General features: G+C 41.7%; 1 protein-coding gene across 1 annotated transcript in view; it reads right to left on the bottom strand.

The window, feature by feature from the left end:
* The window catches only part of trip4 (thyroid hormone receptor interactor 4), a 125214-nt gene that overhangs the window by 30013 nt on the left and 69510 nt on the right, over positions 1-25691 (bottom strand). Inside the window, exon 12 of the mRNA XM_080216153.1 lies at positions 440-536. Coding sequence (XP_080072279.1) covers positions 440-536 — 97 coding nt within the window. The remainder of the gene's footprint in view (positions 1-439; positions 537-25691) is intronic.

The raw sequence follows: 25691 nt of genomic DNA, 5'->3' as shown, positions 1-25691 counted from the left end.
CAATTCTTGGGGTAGATCCCATTTAACGCTAGGCAGGAGCTTAGAATACAGGCCCAGATGGCTATCAATGGTGGAGTGATTCAAATCAGAGAGGTACAACCCTCCTAGATAACCCCACTCCTCTAATTCTGACTCCTTAGAGTTGTGGCGATGGAGGATATTACAAAGCTCAGGACAGACAAGCCATGGAGAGACTCGAAAACAAGGACAAGGGTTTTAAAAATAATTAAAAAGAGCGTGATCTATTACAGGGTACAAAACACTAAGTGGGAATAATAGAATCAGTCCCTTAACACACCCTGTATTATATATGCGCTGAAAAATATAAGAACAGGTGGTGATTAACTTTTGCAAAATAGTTCAGTAGGCATTCAAGTTTTGAAAGCTATATAATGGTCCAAACTTCAGCCTTGGTTACAGAATAAATCCAGTCACTTACAGATCTTGTGTCGTCCTTTAATTGGAAATTTCACCAGTAGCTCCTGAGGATTGGTGCAAATAAACACAAATGGAGAACCACACTCGTGGTCTGCAAACTGAAAAGAAAAAAAAACAGGATTAATCATCCATGGACGGTGGGGAACATCATTCCCTCCAATTCACACACCCAATAGTCACACTGGTACACCTCGCAACCCAACACTGGCAACAATCCCCACCCACCCACACCAACACTGCCAACAACCCATCCACCCACACCACTACTGGCACAATCCTCACCCACCCACCTCAATACGGGCAACAATCTCTACCCACCCACACCAACACGGGCAACAATCTCTACCCACCCACACCAACACTGGCAACAATCCCCCAGCCACCCACACCAACACTGGCAATAACCCACCCCAACACTAGCTGAATTCCACCTACCCACTCCAGTGCTAACTCAAAAGTACCTGTCCCTTACCCCAGGTGCTGTCCAAAATCCAGCCCCCTCACACCAAAGCACAGCTGAAAACTCCTATTCACCGCAGCTGAACTCTGCTTGTCCCTCTTCATTCTGCCCCACTGGCTATAAACTACTGTTGGTCTAAGTTTAGCATTTAAAAGAAAACTGAGATGGATACTTAAATCACAAAGTTAACAATAATCGTAAAAACAAAAAGAAATTCCTTCCCTGTCTCAAGCCAAAATATATTTGAGTTAAAGGAACTCTCATTCTACAAGTACTGCACTCCACATTAGCCTCAATATTCCGGTCAGTGAAAATGTACTGATAGCAATACCATGGTGGGAATCAAATACCCATTTGTAAGTAACAAGAGTATAAGTTGAGAATAGCAACAAATAGGAAAGTCCAGAACTGAGAAAAATATAATTGTGACAAATCAAACTCCTGTTTTGGTGTTAGATAGATTGAATCATTATAAAGACAAAAATGCTGGAAATCCCAATTAAAAGCAATAAATGCTGGAGTTAGTCTGCAGGTCTGGCAGCATCTATACAGAGAAAAACAGAGTTAACATCCTACGACACGAGGCACATCTTTTGTTTCTTTTCTTGCCCCATTATCTTTGGCCTTGTAAGATTATCTCTTCTGTTATTTAATCGTTCCTGTCTTCCACCCCATCACAGACCTTCCTTTGGTCCCTTTTCTCACCCACCCCTTGCTCAATATATTACACTGCTAATGTTTTCCAATTCTAATGAAACATTAACTCGGGATTCTCTCCCTCCACAGCTGCTAGCAGACCTGCTGAGTATTTCCAATATTTTCTGTTTTTATTGCTGATTTACAAGGCTAGGACTACTAATATACACAACTTAATAACTTGCATTCCACTGACCGTCAAAAGTCAGTTTGATCCTGCATGCTTGATGTGACAATCTTTTGATGTTTCAAGTCAATAGACACCCTTTAAGACACAGGCAGGAAACTCAATCCTGAGAGATTGGGTGAAGAACAATCCATAGATCATTGTGAATATACCAGTACTTGCTATGACGTTTCCATATCACTACATGCAGATAAGCATCTTGGAAAATGGCCCATTTACATCAACTGTAATAGCAGACAGAGCCTTTTGGAATGATTCATTGATTAGGTCTTACTGCTGGATATTGAAGTTGGATTTGAACACTCAAAACGACTTAGAAGCAATAACGTAGCAAGTAGAACCAGTTTCCGTCCTGCAGACATCTCCTTGATGGATTGGAACAAGGCCAATGCTGTTAAGTGAAATGGAAATTGTAATGAATGGACAATACTCCTTATCTGTTCCATGTGAGGATACGTAAAGCTAAGTGTTTCCTGCTTGTATCATGTACTCAGAGTTGACATACATTCAGGGTAAAAGACAGAGAGGGGCAAGTTTCCAGAATGTGTTCTGGAAAATTTCCCTCTCAGTAGGTTTCCAGTCCTTTGAGAAAGGAAGCAAAACTGTATCTGGTTGTGGAGAATGAGGTGTGTCAAATGCATCAAATGTCAGTAAGGAAACAGTGATTTTTGTACCATAACGTTTAGGCAGGCTAAGAAAAAAGGACAAGGAGCAATCCAAGACAAAAATAATTAATTGGGGAAGGGCTATTTTCAATGGTGTGAATGGATCAATCCCAGATAAATTGGAAACGAAGTTTGGCAGGCAGAACTGTAAGTCAAATAATGAGCTGCCTTTAAAGAGGAGAGAGTTTGCATACAGTCATAGTACATTCCACAAGCTGGAAAGATTAAACAAATAAATCCTGAGCTCCCTGGATGATGAAAGAGATGGAACAGAAGAAGATTAAGATGGAGCAGAAAAAATATATAACAGCTGTCAGATAACATAACTGGGAATATAGAAGGTAGGAGAAGTGAAAAAACAAAGAGAAGCAAATGGAGAGAGTATGAGCAGAGACTGGCAGCTAACACAAAACGGGAATTGAATAATCTTTTATAAGCATATTGTAAAAGGGAGAGCGGAGCCAATTAGGGACCCAAAAAAAGGTTTGAAGCATGGAAGTGGGGGCATGGCAGGGAATAAAATTAATATGTCTTTGCCAAGGAAGATGCTGTCCAAGTCACAGTGAAAGAGGGGATAGTTAAGACACTGGTGGATGGGCTAAATATTGATAAAACTGAGGTATTAGGTTGGTTGTAAAAAAAATTAACAAGTCATCAGGATCAGATGAGCTACATTAAAGGATACGGAGAGACGCAAAGGTGGAAATTGCAAAGACACTGGCCATAATCCTCCTTAGATACAGAGTGGCAGAAGGACTACAAAATGTCACATTCTTGTTCCAATCAGGCGTAAGGATGAATCCAGCAATGGCAGGTCAGCCGTTAACCCCCATGGTGGGAAGATTTCAAAAACGGTAATTCAGGGCAAACTAACAGTCACTTGGACAAATGTGGATTAATTAAGGAAAGCCTTCATGCGTTTGTTAAAGACAATAGTGTGTTTAACTGACTTGTTTGAATGTTTGATGCGGTAAGGGAGGGTTGATAAGGATAATACTGTTGATGTGGTGTATAATGACATTCAAAAGACATTTGTGCCACTGAACAGACTCGTAAGCTAAGTTAGCGTTCAAGGAATAAAAGAGGCTGCAGCAGCATTGATATGAAACTGGCTGAGTGACAGGGGAAACAGAGAGTAGAGATAAACAGTTATTTTTCAGAATGCAGGAAGGTTGATCGTGAAGATCCCCAGCATTGCATTGTGAATTGCAATGGGAGATCGTGGTAAATTTCATGAGGACTTTGAGTGACCGGTGGAATAGCAAATAACGTTTAATACAAGGGTGCACACATTGATTCATTTTGGTAGCAGGAGTGAAGGGAGATATAAAACAAAGAGTACAATTCCAAAAGGGTGCAGGAGCAGAGGGACTTGGCTGTATATGTACAAACCACTGAAGGTGGCAGGACAGGTTCAGAAAGCAGTTGATGAAGCATATAAGATCCTAGACCTCATCAATAGGGGAATGGATTTCAGAGCAAGGGAGTTACGTACACAACACTGGTTCAGTCTCAGCTGCAGTTTAGTGTCTAGCTATGGACACCACACTTTAGGAAGGATGCGATGACAATAGAAAGGGAGCAGAAAAGATACAGGAGAATGGTTCCAAGCTGAGGAATTTCAGTTACGTGGATAGGTTGGAAAAGGTGGAGATAGTCTCCTTAGAGGGAAGATTAAGAGTACATGCGATACAGATGTTCAAATTTATCAGGGTCTGGACAGAGTAGATAGGGAGAAATGGTTCCCATTGGTAGAAAAATTGAGAACCAGATTTAAACCAATGGTGATATGAGGATTTTTTTTTGTTTTACACAATGGGTGGTGAGGATCTGGATTGCACTGTCTGAGAATGTGGTGGAGGCAGATTCAATCATGGCTGTCAAGAGAGAATTGGACCATTATCTGAAGACAAAAAATCTGAGGGCAATGGGAAAAAGGTGGGGCATTAGGCCCACCTAATACCATTTGTATTAGGCCAGTTACTCCTGAAGAAAACCAGTAGAGACACAAGGGGCTGAATGGCCTCACTTTGCACTATAACCATATGATGCTTCCATCAATCCTTAAGTTAACAGCATGCTTTCTGTTCAAATAGATTCCGCACATCAACTGTTGAAAGCTACATTTACATTCCACGGAGAATCTGGTATCTCTTCAATTTGACAATATATTAAAGGCTGGGTAAAGAGTCAAGCAGAGCAGCCCAAATGAGATTCCATACATTAACTTGAAACCACTCTTTGCAACGCTTTAATTTCAGAGATGTACCACATTTTTAGTCAGTGATGCAGATCAGACGGATGTTGAGGTCAGAGTTTCATCCACTTCACCATTTGTGAGCTCAAATCATGAAATCACTAACCTCCATCCACTTTTAAGATAATATAATGAACATGATCAAACACTAGCTCTTCAGAGTAATTGCTCCCTCAACTTGTCGGCTCCGAAATAAATCAGCAGCAGCAGTAATTTACATCGGACATTTCTGCACTTGGGTCAGCAGTGTGTGTATTAATCCACTGCCCTGTAAATCTCGAGTCAATATTTCTGTGGCCAGTTTCCCCAGTGATCCAATCTCTGCTAAAAGATGCAATAAAAACAGATAGAAAAACGCAACAGATGTTAAGAATTACCATCATTAATTGCTACTGATTGTATTTAATGATTCAGTACAAGAGGTTGAGTAATGTAATCCAAGCCGTGATTATCCATTGCAGCAATACAGATCTATAAATATTCCCCACCATGACTAATGCTGATTAAATGAAAAGGTGTAGTTATTTACCACAAGTATGATCTTCCTCATTCTTTAATCTAATTCAACCGTAAGATACAGATTAATATAATTCAACAGGGGAAAATACCCAGAGCCATCAGCTCCTTTCAGAGCTAGGTGAGACACAAAGACTGATCTGCTTATCGTCAACTATGGGCAGCACAATGGCACAGTGGTTAGCACTGCTGCCTCACGGGGCCAGGGACCTGGGCTCAATTCCAAACTTGGGTGACTGTCTGTGTGGAGTTTGCAAGTTCTCCCCTGTGGCTGCGTGGGTTTCCTTCAACAATCCAAAGATGTGCAGGATAGGTTGATTGGCCATGCTAAATTCACTCTTAGAATCAGAAAAATTAGCAGGTAAATATGTGAGGTTACATGGGGATAAGATTTGTTGTTGATGCAGTCTCGATGGGCTGAATGGCCTCCTTCTGCACTGTTGGGATTCTATGAACTACTAGAAACTTATTATCATGTTGTGCCTGGTCATAAGACAGTATTTTGCACTTTAACTAATTTTCTAAGAATGACGATAGCCAGATCTATACCAGTTAAAGGGTAAGGATCTATACTTGTTAGAGAATGGGTATAGGCAGATCTAAACTAGTTAAAGAATGGGTATAGACAGATTTGTACTAGTGACAGAATGGGTATAGGCAGATCTATACTAGTTAAAGTATGAAGATAAGCAGATCTATACTAGTTAAAGCATGAGGATAAGCAGATCTATACTAGTTAAAGGATGAGGGTAGGCAGATCTATACTCATTAATTAACCATCCTTCCTTATTACTAAAGTGGAAACAAGTGACATCCAAACAAAAGAAGAAAACCAGAGGTAAGCTAAACCCGAATTGTCAGATTAAAACAATGTAGCATGCAATGATAGCAACAATCTAATGCTCAAGGCTGGCTGGGAGCAAACATGGTGCAGACATGGTGGGCCAAATGGCCTCCTCCTGTGCTGCAACATGCTACATGACTGCGATTCTTCACTAGTGCCATTTCATGCCGGACAAAATGAGGTCGCTTTTTTTGGAGGAAATTTATTTTTGTTTTACAACAATGAAATGAAATTCTGTGCACTCAAAAGGAAAAGCAGCTTATATAAAACACTCCTACCTGCTCTGTACAAAAATCAGTAAGGGGTTGAAGTTCTGGTGTCGCAATTTATAAGAGGAGGATGACGAAAGCATTGAAAGCATTAAAGCACATGGCTACCTTTTAGAGTATTTGGAAAGAAAGCAAGACAGCTGTGGAATGCAATGGTGACCTCCAACTAATTTCACTAAATCTGGCATTGTGTTTCACTCCAATATATATTAAACAGAAGCAGAGTCTGATAAAGGTGCCACCCTATTGAAAAATGGTACTTTATGTAAATTAGCACACAATTTGACACCCTGTTAAAGTGGCCACATGGATAAGATGTAAACCAGGGCCTCACTTGCTCATTTTAAATCATATAGCACTATTCAAAGTGAGGCTTAAGCTGCAGCATATATGCAAAATTATCAGTCATACAAGAACACACATACAGAGCAAGTGTAGAAAGAAATATTTAGCCCCTCCTTACTGCCTGACAAGGCATTCTTCAAACATTTTTACTCGTTGCTTTGTTTTTGTCCTTTGGAGAACAGTCTTGCCTCCTTTGGTGTCAAACAACAAGTTTGTACTGATACAGCATGTTAAACATAAGGTACTTGCCAAGAGGAAAGGGACCAACACTAAGCTTTTGGAGGCAACCTAGAAAGAATAATTAAAAGCTGGCTCAATCAGGTGAGTTTTAAAAGATTAAAAAAAAAATGAGGAGAGGTTGGGGAGACGATTGTGGAAGTGAGGCAGAGATAACGGAATTCTCTTCCGCAAACCATAACTGCTCATTTTAAAATAAAGATTGAGAGATTTTCTTAACCAAAGGCACTAAAGAATGTGGAGCAAAGAGAGTCAGGTCACAGGTCAGTCATGATCTCAAGGAGGCTAAATGGTATACACTTGTTCCCCTGAAGAGGGTGGAGAAACAAATGAAAAAGGTGCATAAATCTATGAGCATTATTAGTGAGTAAATACTTCTTGATCATACTGTTAATGGTGCCTTCCATCATTTTGCTGATGATTGAGAGTAGATACATAGAACTATAATTGTAAATTGGACTTGTCCCTTTTTGTAGGGGAAATCTCTGGGTAAGTTTCTACTTTGTTGACTAACTGCCAGTGTTGCAGTGTGGCTCTGGAGCACAAGTCTCCAGCACTACAGCTAGGATAATTTTGCTGTCCACAGCCTTTGCTGTATCCAACGTGCTCAGCCATTTCTTTACAACAAATAGAGTGAACCAAATTGGTTGAAGACTAGCACCTGCAATTCTGGGGACTTGAGGAGGAAGCAGAGATGGATTATCCACTCAGCCTTTCTGGTTGAAGATGGTTACAAACACTTCAACCTTCTCCTTTTGCATTGATTGAGTAAGGGGAGCTCTCGAAGCCTCTTCCTTTCATCAACTGCCCACCACTGTTCCTGACTAGATGAAAAGAATTGTATACAATGAACTATAATTTCCTTTTCAAAAATGAAAAAAAACATTCAGTTATGTTCTTGCTCATGTCTGTTTACGGTGTTGGTGGTAGCCATGATGTGGAGATGCTGGCATTGGACTGGGGTAGGCACAGCAAGTAGTCTCACAACACCAGGTTAAAGTCCCTCAGGTTTATTTGGAATCACAAATCAATTACTTGAGACTCACCTAAGGAAGGGGCAGTGCTCCAAAAGCTCGAGATTCCAAATAAACCTGTTGGACTTTAACCTGGTGTTGTGAGACTGCTTACTCGGTCTGTTTAAGGAAGTATTGACTGCACTGTCAAGGCTTCAAGAGGTTTTCTAGCAAACAGAAGCTAGAATTAACACACACAAGTGAAGCATGTCTATCAACCCAGATTAATGATCCATCTCAACCTCCTCCTGAAATGCCGAACATCACACAGGACAATCTTCAGTCAATTTGATTAACCCAGATTAATGACTTGTTAAAAATGGTGCTAGTTACATTCCTTTTCAAAAGCCATTAGAATATAGCAGCCCTTAAACAAGTTTCCCACTGAGGTCATCATTTCCACCTAAACTAACATGTATTTTGTAAATCAATAAGAGGAGATGAAACAACATTTTGACCTGGTTCATCATGTATGCAAGAATGTGGTTCTCATCATTACAACACAACCTGCTTCTTTCTTTCTCGGCAACCCTACAAAGAGGCTGGAGATCCCCCTCTGTGAAAGATACTCTCGGTTCCTGAACACCATTTGGTAGAGTTTCACTGTGGAAGCAAACTGTGGAGGAGCCAAAAAGTAACAGTTTCAAATCAAACATTTAGGTTTGGACAAGAGCGTACAGATCGCAGAAGCAGATGAAGTGTTGTATCTGTCAATATCCACCATTGAGTTGGCCTGAACTGGTCAAGTGAAAACTCTTGAGCTCATTCTCAAATCTGAATTGGACCAAGTTCTGATCGATTGAGAGGTTCTTTCTCTGAGGCTCAGGTAGGGTTGTCTTGCTTTGCATTGTGGAGCTAAAACATGGTGATGACTTAGAATTATAGAATCCTACAGTGCACAAAGAAGCCATTCAGCCCATCAAATCTGCACTGACCCCAATCCCACCCAGGCTCTTTCCCCATAATCCCATGCATTTACCCTGTTAGACCTCCTGACGCTAAGCGGCAATTTAGCACAGACAATCCACCTAACCAACACATCTTTGGATTGTGGGAGGAAACCCACACAGGTACGGGGAGAGCATGCAAACTCCACACAGACAATGACTCAAGCCAGGAATCAAATTCGGGTCCCTGGCACTGTGAGGCAACAATGCTAACCACTGCGCCGTCAATCGAGAGGTTCTCTGTTTGACAGTCAAGTAGGATTGTCTTGCTTTGCATTGTGGAGCTAAAAATCGTGTTGACTTAAAATTCAACACAGTCCACAGGATTCAATGTTGGGCAAAACCCAAAGCTCAGTTTAAGTTCTCACTCAAATAGAAAGTTGTAAAATGAGACAGTGAACAGTAGGTCATGGTTACACACATACAAAGGGAAGGTCCCAGATTGAGTGGGAACATTGTTAAATATTTCATTATACAAGGTCAAGTTCAATGATAACACTTTAAAATAATACAACTCGTTGACTGAACAACATAAGGCAACAGTAGAAAAGACTCAAATTGAAATAATCTCATGAAGGCCACGAGGCAACTTTCATTTTGCCTTGGAGATGAGCCCAGACAGAGAGGAGGCTCATCTTGCTGTGGGCTGTTATAAATTGCTCCAAATTAGACACGTCTTACTCAAGTTCCCAGTTCACATGGAGAGACCACACGCACACATGTACACACAGAAAGCAAAGGTATATTTACAATTATGATCCAAAGCCTACAATCAGCTTCACTATGATATATAATTCAGTTTTACAAGACTGCACGTGTCACATCTGAACCTCCTGGCCATCTTTCCACAGAAAGAATCTAGATACAAGTTAGCGTATGTTGTGTCTCACAGCTCACCACCCAATCCCCCCCCACACCCCCACCACCAACCCTCCACCACCCCACCGCCAATTCAAAGTCACATTGAAACAAAATGAATGTGTTCATTCAAGGTACTTTCCCAGAGAACAAACCACAAACAACTTAGCTGCTTGTCTCTGCACGTGATGAAACACCTTGCAGCCATTGTGATCTAGTACACTTAAAAAGGCACTCTATTTTAGAAACAGCTGGGTAGGCAGCGAGACATCAAAGTCTGCAAGGGGAGTGCGGTTTCATCCTGGGACAGAACGTGAAGAGATCATTTTGTTTAATTAAAGCAAATTAGCTCACCAGAGTTGGCTCATGTCACACATTTTTTATTTCGAATCACAAGTGTAAGGTGGACCGGCTGAACTGAGCAACAACCAATTTTCTGTATGTTTCACCTTACTGTGAAATAAAGACTTACATTTATATGACATTTCTCACAATCATCAGAGGGGCGGGTGATGGACTATTATTGCTAGACTAATCCAGAATATCAGCTAATGTTCTGTGGACCCAAGTTCGAATCCCACCACGACAAATAGTAGAATCTGAATTCAATAAAAAAAGGAATCACAAAGGTAAAAAGACCCTGATGGGAGTTATGTACAGGCCCTCTAGCAATAGTGGGGCAGAAAATAAATCAGGAGATAGAAAAGGCAAATAAAAAAAGCAATATTACAATAATCATGGGAGACTTCAATATCAGGTGGACTGGGAAAAATCAGGTAGGTAGTGGATCCCAAGAAAAGGAATTTGTGAAATGTCTAAGAGATGGTTTTGTGGAGCAGCTTGTGACAGAGCCTACTGGGGAACAGGCTATTCTGGATTTAATGATGTGTAATGAGGCAGACTTGATTAGGGAACTTAAGGTGAAGGAACCCATAGGGAGCAGTGAGCACAATATGATAGAATTTACCCTGCAGTTTGACACGGAGAAGCTGGAATCAGATGTAATGATATTACAATTAAATAAAGGTAACTACAAAGACATGAGGGAGGAGCTGGCCAGAGTTGATTGGAAAAGGAGCCTCGCAGGGAAGACAGTGGAACTGCAATGGCAGTTTTTGGAGAGCTATTCGGGAGGCAGAACAGAAATTCAAGGAGCAGGAAACATGCTAAGGGAAGGATGAGGCATCCATGGCTGACGAAGGAAGTCACGGACAGCATAAAACAAAAAAAAAAGCACACAAAACGGCAAGAATTAGTGGGAAGCCAGAGGATTGGGAAGCTTTTAAAAGCGAGCAGAAGACAACTAAAACAGCAATAAGGGGGTAGAAGATGAAATATGAGTGTAAGCTAGCTAGTAATATAAAAAAAAGGAAGAGTTTTTTTTCCAATATATAAAAGGTAAGAGAGAGGGGCAAAAATAGCCATCGGACCCCTGGAAAATGAGGCTGGAGAAATAATAATAGGAATCAAAGCAATGACAGAGGAACTGAATAGTTACTTTGCATCATGTCTTCATGGTGGAAGACACCATGGAATGCCAGAGCTCCAGGAGAGTCAGGGGGCTCAGGGGAGTGTACTGGCCATCACTAAGGAGAAGGTTCTGGGGAAACTGAAAGGTCTGAAGGTCTAAATTAGCTGGATCGGATGGACTATACCCCAGGATTCTAAAAGACATGGCTGAGGAAATTATGGAGGCATTGGTGTGATCTTTCAGGAATCACTGGAGGCGGGGAGGGTTCTAGAGGACTGGAAAGTAGCAAGTGGAACACCGCTGTTTAAAAAGGGAGACACCAGACGGGAAGTTATAGGCTGGTTAGCTTGACTTCGGACATTGACAAGATTTGAGAGTCCATTATTAAAGATGAGATTGTAGAGTACTTGGAAGTGCATGGTAAAGTAGGACTGAGTCAGCACGGCTTTGTCAAGGGGAGGTCATGTCTGACAAATCTGTTAGAGTTCTTTGAGGAGGTAACAAGGAACTTAGATGAAGGAGAACCAGTGGACTTGATTTATTTAGATTTCCAGAAGGTTTTTGACAAGGTACCACATAGGAGACTTAAATAAGTAAGTGCCCATGGTGTTAAGGGTAAGATCCTGGCATGGGTAGAAGATTGGCTGACTAGCAGAAGGCAGAGAGTGGGAATAAAGGGGTCTTTTTCAGGATGGCAGCCGGTGAATAGTGGTGTGCCTCAGGGGTCAGTATTTGGACCACAACTTTTTACAATATACATTAACGATTTGAAGGAAGGAACTGAAGGCACGATTGCTAAGTTTGCAGATGGTACAAAGATATGTAGAGGTACAGGCAATAATCGAGGAAGTGGGGGGGGGGGGGGGCTGCAGAAGGACTTGGACAGGTTAGAAGATGGGGCGAAGAAATGACAGATGGAATACAATGTGGAAAAGTGTGAGGTTATGCACTTTGAGAGGAGGAATGGATGCATAGGCTATTTTCTAAATGGGGAAATGCTTAGGAAATCAGAAACACAAAGGGACTTGGGAGTCATTGTTTTAGATTCTCTTAAGGTTAACCTACAGGTTCAGTCAGCAGTTAGGAAGGCAAATGCAACGTTAACATTCATGTTGAGAGGGCTAGAATACAACAGCAGGGATGTACATCTGAGGCTGTATAAGGCTCCGGTCAGATCCCATTTGGAATATTGTGAACAGTTTTGGGCCCAATTTCTAAGGGAGAATGTGCTGGCCTTGGAAAGGGTCCAGAGGAGGTTCACAAGAATGATCCCTGGAACAAAGAGCTTGTTGTTTGAGGACCGATTGAGGACTCTGGATCTGTACTCATTGGAGTTTAGAAGGATGAAGGGGGGAAATCTTATTGAAACTTACAAGGCCTGGCTGGAGTAGACATGGAGAGGATGTTTCACTCATATGAAAAACTAGAACCACAGCGCATAACCTCAGGCTAAAGGGACGGTCCTTTAAAACAGAAATGAGGAGGAATTTCTCCAACCAGAGAGTGGTGAAGCTGTGGAACTCTTTACTGCAGAAGGCTATGAAAGTCAGGTCATCAAGTATCTTTAAGACAGAGATACGTTCTTGATTTACAAGGGGATGGGGTTATGGGGAAAAGGCAGGAGAACAGGACGAGAAAAAAAAAATCAGCCATGATTGAATGGCAGAGCAGACTCAATGGGCCGAGTGGCCTAATTCTGCTTCTATGTCCTATGGTGTTATTTGCTTCATTGTTGCTTGTGAGCTAGTTCCTACCAAAGATAGGTAGGGAAGAGAACACAAGGAGATGGCAGACAGATGTAGATAGGTTAAGCGAGTAAGTAAAAATCTGGCAGATGGAGCATAATTTGGGAAAATGTGAACTTGTTCACTTTAGCAGGGAGAATTTAAAAAAGCAGAGTATTACTTAAACAGAGAACAATCACAGAATTCCAAGGTGTAGAGGGATCTGGGTGCTCCAGTATAAGAGCAATAAAAAGTTAGCATGCAGGTACAGCAAGTAATTAAGGCAGCTAATGGAATGCTGTCCTTTGTTACAAGAAGAATTGAACATAAAAGTAAGGATGCTATGATTCTATTATACATGGCACTGGTGAGACCACGTCTCAAACACAGTTTTGATCTCCTTATTTAAGGAAGTACGTAAATGTGTCAGGATGCAGTCATGTCTCACCTCTTGTGGGGGAGTCCAAAACTAGGGGGCACAGTTTTACTATTAAACATTGCCATTTTAGGAACAAGACTAAGAGAAATATTTTCTCCAAGGGTTGTGAGACTCTGGAACTCAGTGTTTTCAGAGTGGAGGTTAATAGATTCTTGTTAGGCAAGGGCATCAAAAGGTTATTTGGGAATGTGGAATTAGACACACAAACAGATCAGCCATGATATTATTGAATGGTGGAGCAGCTGCGAGGAGCTAAATGGCCTACTTCTGCTCATATAGAAACATAGAAGATAGGAGCAGCAGACCACCATTTGGCCCTTCGAGCCTGTTCTACCATTCATCACGATCATGGATGATCATCCAACTCAATAGCCTAATCCTGCTTTCTCCCCATACTTTTTGATCCCATTTACCCCAAGTATCTAGCCGCTCTTCAATGGGTTGGCATCAACAACGTCCTGTGGTAACGAATTCCACAGCTCTTTGGATCTCCAATGTCTCCTCACCTCTGTCCTAAATGGTCTACCCCGGATCCTCAGGCTGTGACCTCTGGTTCTGGGCTCCCCCACCATCGGTAATATCCTCCCTGCACGTACCTTGTCTAGTCCCGTTAGAATTTTTTAAGTCTCTATGAGATCCCCCACTCATTCATCTGAACTCCAGCAAAAACAATCCTAACCTAGTCCATCTCTCCTCATATATCAGTGTGTTCGTATTTTCCAACATTTCATAGTGATTGCAATTCAAAAGTAGTTAAGTTGGTGGTAAAGTGCTTTGGGTTGCCTGAGCTGAGACTGTTGGCTGTGCTTACTGAGCCAAGTGAAAAGTTTTAAATTATTGTAAGCTGGGGTTTGCCATGCTGATCCCTATTCTACTGGGGAAGGAACACATGTGACTGTCAGAAGAGAAGAGAGTGGGGTCTGGCTGAGTTGGCCTGCTGAAATCACGGTTGCTGTTTAGGTTCAAACAAGCCCCAAGGTTCAGTTGAAGAGGATTGCCTGTTGTGTGATATGAGTCAGTACAGCAGGAGAGGGGAAAATAACTGGGAGATTTGAATGAAGCTCTTGGCTTGGCACACTTCAGATAGTTACAATGTAAATAGGGGAAAGAGGATAAATAATTCTGCAATGTTGTTCAAGGCCACAACTGTAAATGCGGATTAATGGATTTTTGGCTTTATTTTTCAACCTTTAACTTCACTGGATCTTTCTTACTTGTGTAGAGATGCTCACAATGCTCACATTCCAAGACTTTAAGAACCATCAAGAGAGCAGCTGGAGCTAGGTCTGACGGCACAGGTATTTGGCTCAATTTAATACTCAGGAGCTGCATCATTTGAATACTCTGGAGTGCTTTTAGAAATCATTTTAGCTTCACAGCCAGTTAGTGACATCGACAACCATAACTCACACAATTGTAACTACCATTTTAACACGTTGCCTCTTACTGCCTGGATACAGGCTGCAAAGCTGTTCAAACAAAAAATGACCTGCCATCTAATGAAATGATTTTGTTTTGGAATAACAAAGGAGTTCTAAAAATAAAGCTGTTTGGTTCAAATCTGAGTTTTTTTTGAGAAGCAAATTGTCATCATGTGTTAATCGCTTTATTTTAAAGACCCCAATGATTTGGATTTAAGATCATGAAGTAGGAGGTTGAGCAATCACAAGTGGACTGTCTTAAAAAAAAGTGGCAATCAGTTGGACTTTAACCTGATGTTGTGAGACTTCTTACTGTTTAAAAAAAAGTAACCAGCTTTGATCCAAGGCAAACGGATGGGAATTTTCTCAATGGTGAGAGATTTAAGAAATGAGGACAACAATTTGGCTAGGTGTACAAATCATGCAATTAAAAAAGATAGTAAAGGAATCAAGATAGTTTCAGGACTATTGGCATTTAATCCAGGGGACTAGAATTCTTCTGTTTCAGCTACACAGGCCCCTTTCAGATTACTGCATCCAGTCCTTGACCCTGCATTCCAGGAAAAATAATATTGATCTTGGAGGAAGTGCAAATTCATCAGAATGGACCTGGAACTTGAGGTGTTGCACAAACTGCCATCACCAGTGGCCCAGTTGGTAACACACTCACCTCTGACTCAGGTTGTGAGCTCAAGTCCCACTCAGCATTTGAGTGGATAAGTGTAGACTGACACTTCAGCATAGTAATCAGGAAGCACAGTGCTGTCAGAGTCGCCATCCTTCAGATAAGAAGCCAGATGAGGAGACACAATGATTAGTATTGCTGCCTCTCAGCACCAGAGACCCGGGTGCAATTCCTTGGGTGACCTTGCAGAGTCTGCAGGTTCTCCCTGTGGCTGCGTGGGTTTCCTTCGGGTGCTTCAACTTCCTCCCACAGTCTAGAAATGTGCTGGTTAGGTGCATTGGACATGATAAATTCTCCTCAGTGTACCCGAACAGCTGCCAGAATGTGGCGACCAGGAGATTTTCACAGAGTTAATGTAATCCAACACGAATAAATAAACACCTACTCTCAAAGATCCTGCAGCAATATTTTGAGGGAGGGCAGGGCAGTTAATCCCAATGTCCAAGACCATAATTATCCTTCAACCAACATCATATAAAGAAGATTCTCTCACCATTTTCATATTGCTGTTTGTGGGAGCTTGCTGTGCACAGGTTGGCTGCTGCATTTCCTGCATCTCAGCAGTGGCTATATTTCAAAGTAGTTCATTGGCTGTAAAACCCTCAAAGGACTTTGAGTTTATTAAAGGCACAAAATAAATTGATGTTTTTTAAATTTTGTTTGCCCTCCTGAGTTTAGAAGGTTAAGGAGTGATCTAACTGAAGATTTTTTTTATTCATTTGTGGGACATGGTGGCCGCTAGCTGGCCAACATTTATTGCCCTGGGGTAGTTGAGAGTCAACCATGCTACTGGGGCTCTGGAGTCACACATAGGCCAGATCAGGTCAGGACAGCAGATTCCCTTCCCTAAAGGACATCAGTGAACCAGATGGGTTTTCCGACAATCGGTAATGGTTTCATGGTCATCAGCAGACTCTTAATTTCAGGTATTTTTTAGTTGAATTCAAATTCCACCATCTGCAGTGGGGGGAATTCAAACCCAGGTCCCCAGAACATTAGCTGAGTTTCTGGATTAATAGTCTAGCAATAATACCACCAGGCCAGTGTCTTCCCTAGTGTTTAAAACACTAACAGAATTCAATAGGTTGGATAGAGAGAGATTACTTCCTTTGGTGGGGAAATCCAGAACAAAATATCATCACAACTTGATTAGAAATAAATAGATAATTTGAACATTATAATTTTTAATGCAGCTCCTAATAGTTTGGATTCCTTTCATGAGAACTCCTGTTGCAAAGGTAGTTAATGAGGATGAGTGTGATTCTACAATTGCACAATTAGTGGCAGGAAAAGGCCATCTTCAACAAATAAAGATTTGCTTGCAAGCAAACCACCACCTGGTTAACTTCCTTTGTTCATATGTTCCAAATTGATTAAACATCAACTGTTTGCTCCATGCAGTTATTTGGAAGTATAGTTCTTTCCATGTTGACTGGATACAACGAACCTTACTGATTATAAAGCAGTGTTCGGAGTTCTGAGGTTGCCACCTGGGAAGTTAAGATTCCTTTTGTCCTTCACTCAACATGTAATAATATCCACGCGGTTTGGGCCATGAGTTTCATTTTCCTTCGTAATGTTAAAGAGCGAGTCTATTTTCACTTAGCACCTTATCTTTGTTCTTTGGCAGGGCACCAAATTATGCACAGCAAGATCCCACAAGCAAATAATCTCATCTAATCCACACGGCATCACCGGTTTCCCCATCATCATGTTTGGGGTCACCATTGACTAGAAGCATGAATAAACCAAGCATATAAAAATCAGGGCTACACCAGAGCAGCAGCTTGGTACACTGATACATAGCTCACCTCCTGATTACTCAGTCTGTCCACCACTACAGGTGGCTCACTACTGTCTGAATGGTTGCAGCTGTAACAATACTTAGGAAGCTCAACAATAAGAAACAACAAATGACCATCTCTAACTCCGCCACAATGGCACACTAAGGATGCACAGTTTGTGCTTTCTCTACCGTCCTGTCACTGCACTGCACCCGCCAGGCTTAAACAAAGTGCCTTACAGCCTCTTAAAGGGGTCAAAAGCATCAGATCCAACTTTTTCTCCATCACACAGCACTTTGGCATAAAGATATGCAGTTGTTCCTTCATTGTCGTTGGGTCAAAACCCTTAAATCCTTTTTCTGACCTAATTCTGGGAGCGTATTGCTGTAAGGATTGCAATAGTTGGATTGCAACAGGAGGCCACCATCATCTTTGCAGGCAAATAAATGTGGCATTGCCAAAGTTGCCCCACATTCAAAGGCCAACAAAAAAATACACACAGCAGATGGATAACCGACTGCCATTTATCAGCTGTGACCAGAATTGTTATTCTTAGTTGACCACCTCAGAGTTCATGGAAGTCTCACTGTTCCAGCCACTGGAACAACTGGATGACAACGTTTTGCTGTTCCAATCACACAAGCAAACCACCACCTGGTTAACTTCCTTTGTTCATATGTTCCAAATCGATTAAACATAAGCTGTTTGCTCCATGCAGTCATTTGGAAGTAAAGTTCTTTCCACGTTGACCGGATACAATGAACCTTACTGATTATAAAGCAGCATTTGGAGGTTTTGGGTTTCCACTTGGGAAGTTAAGATTCCGTTTGTTCTTCACTCAACATGTAATAATATTCACATGGATTGAGATACAAGTTTGTTTTTCCTTCATAATGTTAAAGAGCAAGTCTATTTTCATTTAGCACCTTATCTTTGTTCTTATGGAGGCGAGCAGGGCAGCCAAATTATGCACAGTATGATCCCACAGGCAATCTCACCTCTAATGAATTAAAAACATCTGTGGAACATCCTCGAGAAGCAGAAGATAACTGAAGAGAATACTAAAAAGAGATAAACTTGATAACCCAGTGGAGATTGATCTGAACATAATAAGGGCCAGAACGATCTATTTTCTACACTAAGACAATTAGTTAGACAGCCATCATCCAAACCCAGCAATAATAAGACCTTGGTCTTATCACCAACACCAGCTGTGCCAATAATAAGGTCATATCCGATTCAAGAACAGCTTCTTCCCTGCTGCCATCAGACTTTTGAATGGATCTACCTTTCATCAAGTTGATCTTTCTCTACACCCTAGCTATGACTGTAACATTACATTCTGCATTCTCTCCTTTCCTTCTCTAAGAATGGTGTGCTTTGCCTGTATAGCAGACAAGAAACAATACTTTTCACTGCATACTAATACATGTGACAATACTAAATCAAATCAAAAAGAGTGAACATAACTAGGGTTATGAATCCTAAGAATCACTACAACCAATACTTTGCAAACGTAGAGGGCAAGAGCCTCAATCTCAGCCTACACTATTAATTCTAGAAACTAAGGGTATTTAGAAAGTCATTGATAGGATTTGGGCGTTGCTGGCTAGACCAACATTTATTGTCCATCCCTAACTGCCCTTGAGAAGGTGGTGATGAGCTGCCATCTTGAACTACTGCAGTCCTGAGGTGTAGGTACACCCAAGTGCTGTTTGGGAGGGAGTTCCAGGGTTTTGACCCAGTGACAGTGAAGGAACGGCCAATATATTTCCAAGTCAGGATGGTGAGTGGTTTGGAGGGGAACTTCCAGGTGGCGGTATTGCCATATATCTGCTGCCCTTGCCTTTCTAGGTGGTAGTGGTCACGGATTTGGAAGGTGCTCTATAGGAAGCGCTGGTGAGTTCCTGCAATGTATTTTGTAGATGCTACAAACTGTATTACAGTGCGATGATGGTGGGGACTAAGTGAAGGTGGTGGAAGGGGTGCCAATCAAGTGGGCTGCCTTGCCTTGGATGGTGTCAAGCATTGAGTATTGTTAGAGAACGCACTCATTCAGGCAAGCAAGAATATTCCATCACACTCCAGACTTGTGCCTTGTAGATGGTGGACAGGCTTTGGGGAAGCCAGGAGGCAAGTTGCTCACTGCAAGGCTTCTCACTTTCGACCTGCTCTTGTTGTCACGATATTTATACGACTGGTTCAGTTCAGGTTCTGATCAATGGTAACCCCCAGAGTATCAAAGAATACAAATGGGAGCCATTCATCTGATGATTAGTTGAGCATATTTATTTTGAGGGCAATGATTTGTAATGCTTCACTTTGTTAATAAATCTAATACTAAGTAAGGACTGACTTCTGCTCTCCTTTCCCAGCTGGCCATCTGAAATTTAACATACATGACTTCCAGGAAGCAAGTGTGGCTTACAAGGCAATGAAGTTGTGGATAATCTGCCTTATTCGCCATCCATTCATCAGCATACTTCTATCAATATGGAATGAAGGTGAAAGGACAGAAACTGGATTATAAGAAGCTGGAAGCTTTTAAAAAAAAATTAACCTGCAAAACATTTGCTGTACAATCTGTACTTACAAGGATCCGGTGATGAACGACAATCCGATTATCTCTTGTCTCTCCTTTTGTATAACTTCCAGAGCACCATTACAGATTTCTGTCAACCAAGTTGTTCTCAATACATCCTGCAGTCTTTCCAAACATTCTATCAATAACACCCAGTCAATTACACACAGCACACCACAGAGAGGAGACTCTCTGCTGCCAGCATGTCTGCGTGCTTATAACCACATAATTAATTTCTTGAAACATTCCTGGAGGAACCTCCCCTCATTTACTAGGTCACAGAAGCAAAGCAGAAACCACTTGAAAGAGATCTGCAACACAGCTTGCCTTTACAGAACTGTGAGAAGGTGACTGCACACAAGGTAATTCAAGTCTCCTGGAGCCTTTCATAAGTGCAAAGCTGCACAAACGAGGTGGCTTCACCCAAGAATGCGCACTTTTATTCAAGGGCAATTTAGGTCTGGCAAGCATTAAAAAATTAATTGGGTTATACACTTCAAATAGCGCTGCTCTGGGAATATAGTAACAATTCACATCACAGGTAACAAAGCGGTGCTCCATCATTTACCCTTCTAGACACTGTAAATCTAGGGAGGTGACTGACAGATAATAAAAAAAAGAAAAATTTCAAGCTTGTCACTTAAATCATTTATTGTTGCCTTTCTCACTGGGACGTCATTTGTCAGAATTTTCTATTTCTCCACAGCACAACTGTACCACTCAAGAAATTAGATCCTCCATCACCACTCAATTTATCTTCCGTGTGTGTGTGTGTGTGTGTGTGTGTGTGTGTGGAAAATCGCTTTCAGGGAAAATGCTCTCTCTTGTGTCTCTTTTCTTTAGCTGCAACCATTCACACTACCTTCAAATGATAAATTCATATAATAAAGTTACAATCTAGAAAGATTGAGCGCTGAAATTTCTCATTGAAGCTATATGATTTATTGTGCCAAGGAATACATTTTCTGGTAATCTTGCAGGCTCTTTCTGGAGGTTCAATCAACAACACCACTTACATTTGTAGAGCACCTTTAACGTAACAACATATTTCAAGGCACTTTGCGTGAGAGTTAACAAAATATGACAATGAGGGATCAAAAGCTTGGGGAAAGAGGTGAGTTTGAAAATGTCTCAGGAGGAAAGGCAGAGATGCAGAAAGGTTTATGGAGGGAATGCCAAAGCTTAGGGCCTCGACAGCTGAAACCACAGCTGTTAATCACACCCTTATGAAGAAACAAAAAAAACCTCACAGGCAATAATGTCTTTGCATAGTGAAGTCACTGTTGTAACATAGGAAAATCCAGCAGTAAATCTACACTTACTCTTACAATGTTATAATTGATGCCATTCTATCATGCCCTTTTAATTCAGTCATGGGATTTACGTGTCACTGACTGGGCCAGCATTCATTGCCCATTTCTAATTCCCCTCGAGGTGGTGGTGGCCAGCCGCCTCCTTGAACTTCTGCAGTTCATGTTCAATAGATGCATCCATAGAAGTATCAGGAAGAGAAGATCAGGATTTTGACTCAGCAGTGAAGAACATAGAACATTACAGCACAGTACAGGCCCTTCGGCCCTCGATGTTGCGCCGACCAGTGGAACCAATCTAATGACCCTCTAACCTAAACTATTCCAATGTTATCCATGTGCCTATCCACTGACCATTTGAACGCCCTTAAAGTTGGTGAGTCCACAACTGCTGCAGGCAGGGCATTCCACACCCTTACTACCCTCTGAGTAAAGAATGGAGATACACTTCCAACTTGCAGGTGGTCGTGCTCCCATGCATCTGCTGCCCCTTTCTTCTATGTGGCAGAGGTTATGGTTTTGCAAAGTCCCATCAAGGGAGGCTTGGTAAGTTTGTGCATCTTGTTGATGGTAAAAACTGCAGCCACGCTGTGGAGGCAATGAATGTTTCAGATGTGGACTGGATGTCAATCAAGCTGGCTGCTTTATCCTGGATAGCTCTGAGATTCTTGAGTGTTGTTTTGGCTTTTCTCTGAAATCCTCATTGAAATCTTAGCAAAATTTAAAAAAACCATTGTCTCAAGGGTTTCTTAGCCTGCACTGCCAGTTGGAGAATACCCTTCCCATCTCAACTCTCAGTCGAAGTACTTCATCCCTGACATCATTGAGGTGAACCTACATTGCACAGTCGCTGACCTTTTAATGTCCTTTCTATAAAGCAGTGCTGAAAACTTTACACAGTATTTTTAAACATTGGTTTGTCACAAGTATCTTTATTCTACGGTGCAGTACTACAACATAAAATGGCCCAATTTGTTGCTTAAAGGGCACTTCCGTAACTTACTTTACAATAAAAGTTGGATTTTTTTGGTGTCACCCTTAATTAAAGGTTTTAATCCAAAATTAGAGTTTTTTAAAACCATAAATGAAGAATGGTTTAACTAAGGATCATATCTATTATTTTTCCAAACTGTACCAGTCCCAATAGGAAACAAAGAGTGCAACAAAATATTTCATAGTTTGCAAACATCACTACGCAATGGTTATGTTTCCTGACAGTTAACAGAACACTCAGCTTCCCTCTGCAGTGAACACTGGAGAACCTGGTTTGCCACTTTCATCTATAACTGGTAAACAACTGCAGGCAAGAAATGCTGAGATTCACACATTACGATTCAGTCTGCAAAAACAAACTGCAATTACACAAATACTGCAATCTGTTCTGAAAAGGTGAGTGACGCACTTAAAACAACTGCCTAGTGAGTGATTCTAGTGATGGGCAGCATGGTGGTACAGTGGTTAGCATTGCTGCCTCACAGCGCCAAGGACCCGGGTTCAATTCCCAGCTTGGGTCACTATCTGTGTGGAGTCTGCACGTTCTCCCCTCTTGGCGTGGATTTTCTCCAGGTGCTCCGGTTTCCTCCCACAGTCTGAAAGATGTGCTGGTTAGGTGCATCAGCTGTGCTAAATTCTCCCTCAGTGTATCCAAACAGGTGCCGGAGTATGGCAACTCGGGGTTTTCACAGTAACTTCATCGCAGTGTTAATGTAAGCCCACTTGTGACACTAATAAGTAAGCTTTAAACTTATATTTAAACTTTATTCAGTGATGTTGATTCTACTTGTTGCTACCTGAGCGTTTAACAAGTTATGGAAAAGGAGTGAGCAGTAACTCAAGCTCCCAAAACAATAGACTTGTCATCCATGCCAGCCTTTCTATGATCAATAGCTGGGCTGAAGCAATCTCTGTGGCCATTGGCTACGGAGAAACCACAATTTCCAGCCACAAATTTGACACTTATTCTCTTTCCTGCCAGCAAAATTTTGCTAATATGAACAGCTATAATGGAACTGGCTGGTGGTAAAAGTACATCTATTTATCTAGGCATTACTACAAGTTCCAAGTTCAACCACAATTTATAAAAAAAAACTCAGCTCACAAGGACAAGAAGCAAGCTGGCATTTATCCTCTTCAGACAGTTAGTGTTATCAAAGTCATTAATGAGAAGTTTCACAACACCAGCTTAAAGTCCAACAGGTTTATATGGCATCATGAGCTTTTGAAGTGCTTCTCCTTCATCAGGTGAGATTCTCACCTGATGAAGGAGCAGCGCTCCAAAAGCTCATGATGCCAAATAAACCTGTTGGACTTTAATCTGGTGTTGGGAGACTTCTTACTGTGCCCACCCCAGTCCAACGCCAACATCTCCACATCAAGTCATTAATGGCAGAGGTTATAGAACCAATGCAGCAACTGGGGTTACTAAGTAGTGCCTGGTTCACACAGCACAATCCTCAGTCAACACTGGGCTACTGGTTCACCCAAACAACTTGACAAAATGCAGACAAGAAATCAGAGATCAGCCAGTTATCTCCTGTAGCTTGCACTGAAATCGGAGGCATTCTTCTGTGAATGATTGACTAATTGCAGAGGGCAGACGTTCACTAAAACACTCAGGGATGTGTAACCAGGCACAAGAACAGTGTGTCCAGTTTCACTGCCATTTGTGAAGAATGGAAAATGCACAGACAGGATGCAAAAATTATCTTGGAGCAACTACCAGGTTGCAATTTAAATGTTGGAAAATTTACATTTAGTTCCAGTAGGTCAGAAGCACCAAACCTGCTGCAGTCACGCTTTCTGAGCACAGTCGTTGGCACCTACTCTGTACTTTACTGTCATTCTCCGACTAACTGGTTAGGCCTACACATACTAGGTCATTTTTAGGAAGAGTCGGCTATTCACCTCCTTGGCTTTGAATCATAGAATCCCTACAGGCCAGAAGGTGGCCATTCAGCCCATCAAGCCTATACTAACAACAATCCCACCCAGGCCCTATCCCCGTAACTCCATGTATTTACCCTGCTAGTCCCTCTGACACTAGGGGCAATTTATCATAGCCAATCAACCTAACCCACACATCTTTGCAGTGTGGGAGGAAACTGGAGCACCTGGAGGAAACCCACACAGACACGGGGAGAACATGCAAACTCCACACAAGACAGTGCCCCAAGCCAAGAATCCACCCCGGCCCCTAGCACTGCGAGGTAGCAGTGCCACTGACGCTCAACTATCCCATTACAATATGGCTAATCTGTACCTCAGCTCCATTGGTGAATCACACCACCTCATCCAGAACAGCCATGCTCCATGGATAAGTCCAGGGAATACTGACAGGCATCTGACAGTGTGTGCATATATGTATGTGTGGGAGAGCAGAAGGAGGCAAGACTGGGAAGAAACAGAATCTTCATACAAAACCTTTTGAGATCATCAAGAATATTACATTCCTTCAACATATAGTAGATAAAAATTTTGCTTCAGTATTTACAAATACAAGTTCCTTCAATCTTCTGAACTCACAGTTCTTAGGTTCCGCTCAGGGTTAAACAGAATATTTAGTTTTATCTTAGCAATTATTAACATGAATTAGAGGCAGCACAGAATCATTAAGCAGCAGGTTGTGAGCACCCCCTACTGGCTGACGTAGGAAGGTCTGCAGCAGGGAGAAGACAACTCCAGCACAGGCAACACCATGAAACCAAGAACAAAAGCACCATATCTTCACCCAACCAGCTTAGTTCAGAGCACAAGCATGTCCTGGTCACCACCACTGATAATTCCTTTCCTCTAGCTGCAGAACAATGCAAGGTTACCCATGAAAGAACATCTAAACCACTGAGGCAGGAGTTTGCCCAAATTACAATGTCCGATTCTTGGGTTAGTATTTCTTACTATCATTGTCCAGAAAATAGGAAAAGATCTATTCAAGTTCTCAGACGCATCAAGCTCTTTTTGCAAACAGAATGCATCAGACATCAATTTTTAGATGAAGGATTGAACTCTTCCAGTGACAATTCATGGACTGTTTTGTCCCGTGGGTGCTCAGAACAATGGCACCAAGCTGGAAAACTCAGCATGGCGATGACAGTCTCAAGAAAAGAAACAAGTGGAGGAACTACAGTTGCCTCTGGATCAAAGCTGGGGCAAAACCACCTTGAATGACAGTTCTTTGCTCTTCAGTCTATCCACAGAGTGCTGTTGGAAGTAAATAGTTTCCTGCTGATTTCTCTCACCAGCACCAAGCGCAGGAGTGAGGAATAGTCTTGTAAACATGGTGCCAGAGGGAAGCTGTTGTCTCAGTGACCATTCCAGGATGAAATGTCACCACTTAATGAAGAGGTCAAACTGGAAAACTAGATACAAATTGTTTAATTTTTTTATTTTCAAAGTGTTTTATTGTTGTACTGCTGGTTTAATGTTGGTGCAAAGTGATTTCCATTTTACACAGACAGTAAACTAATGGGTGAATGGAGTCTGGATTTGCCCCTACCCAGGAGTAAAGCTGCGTCCATAACAAAGACACTGGTCACCTCCTCGACTCC

The sequence above is a fragment of the Carcharhinus amblyrhynchos genome, chromosome 32 (genome assembly GCF_965287045.1).
Source record: "Carcharhinus amblyrhynchos chromosome 32, sCarAmb.v2.hapA, whole genome shotgun sequence".
NCBI classification, from domain to species: Eukaryota; Metazoa; Chordata; class Chondrichthyes; order Carcharhiniformes; family Carcharhinidae; genus Carcharhinus; species Carcharhinus amblyrhynchos.
This window is presented reverse-complemented; position numbering and strand designations above follow the sequence as displayed.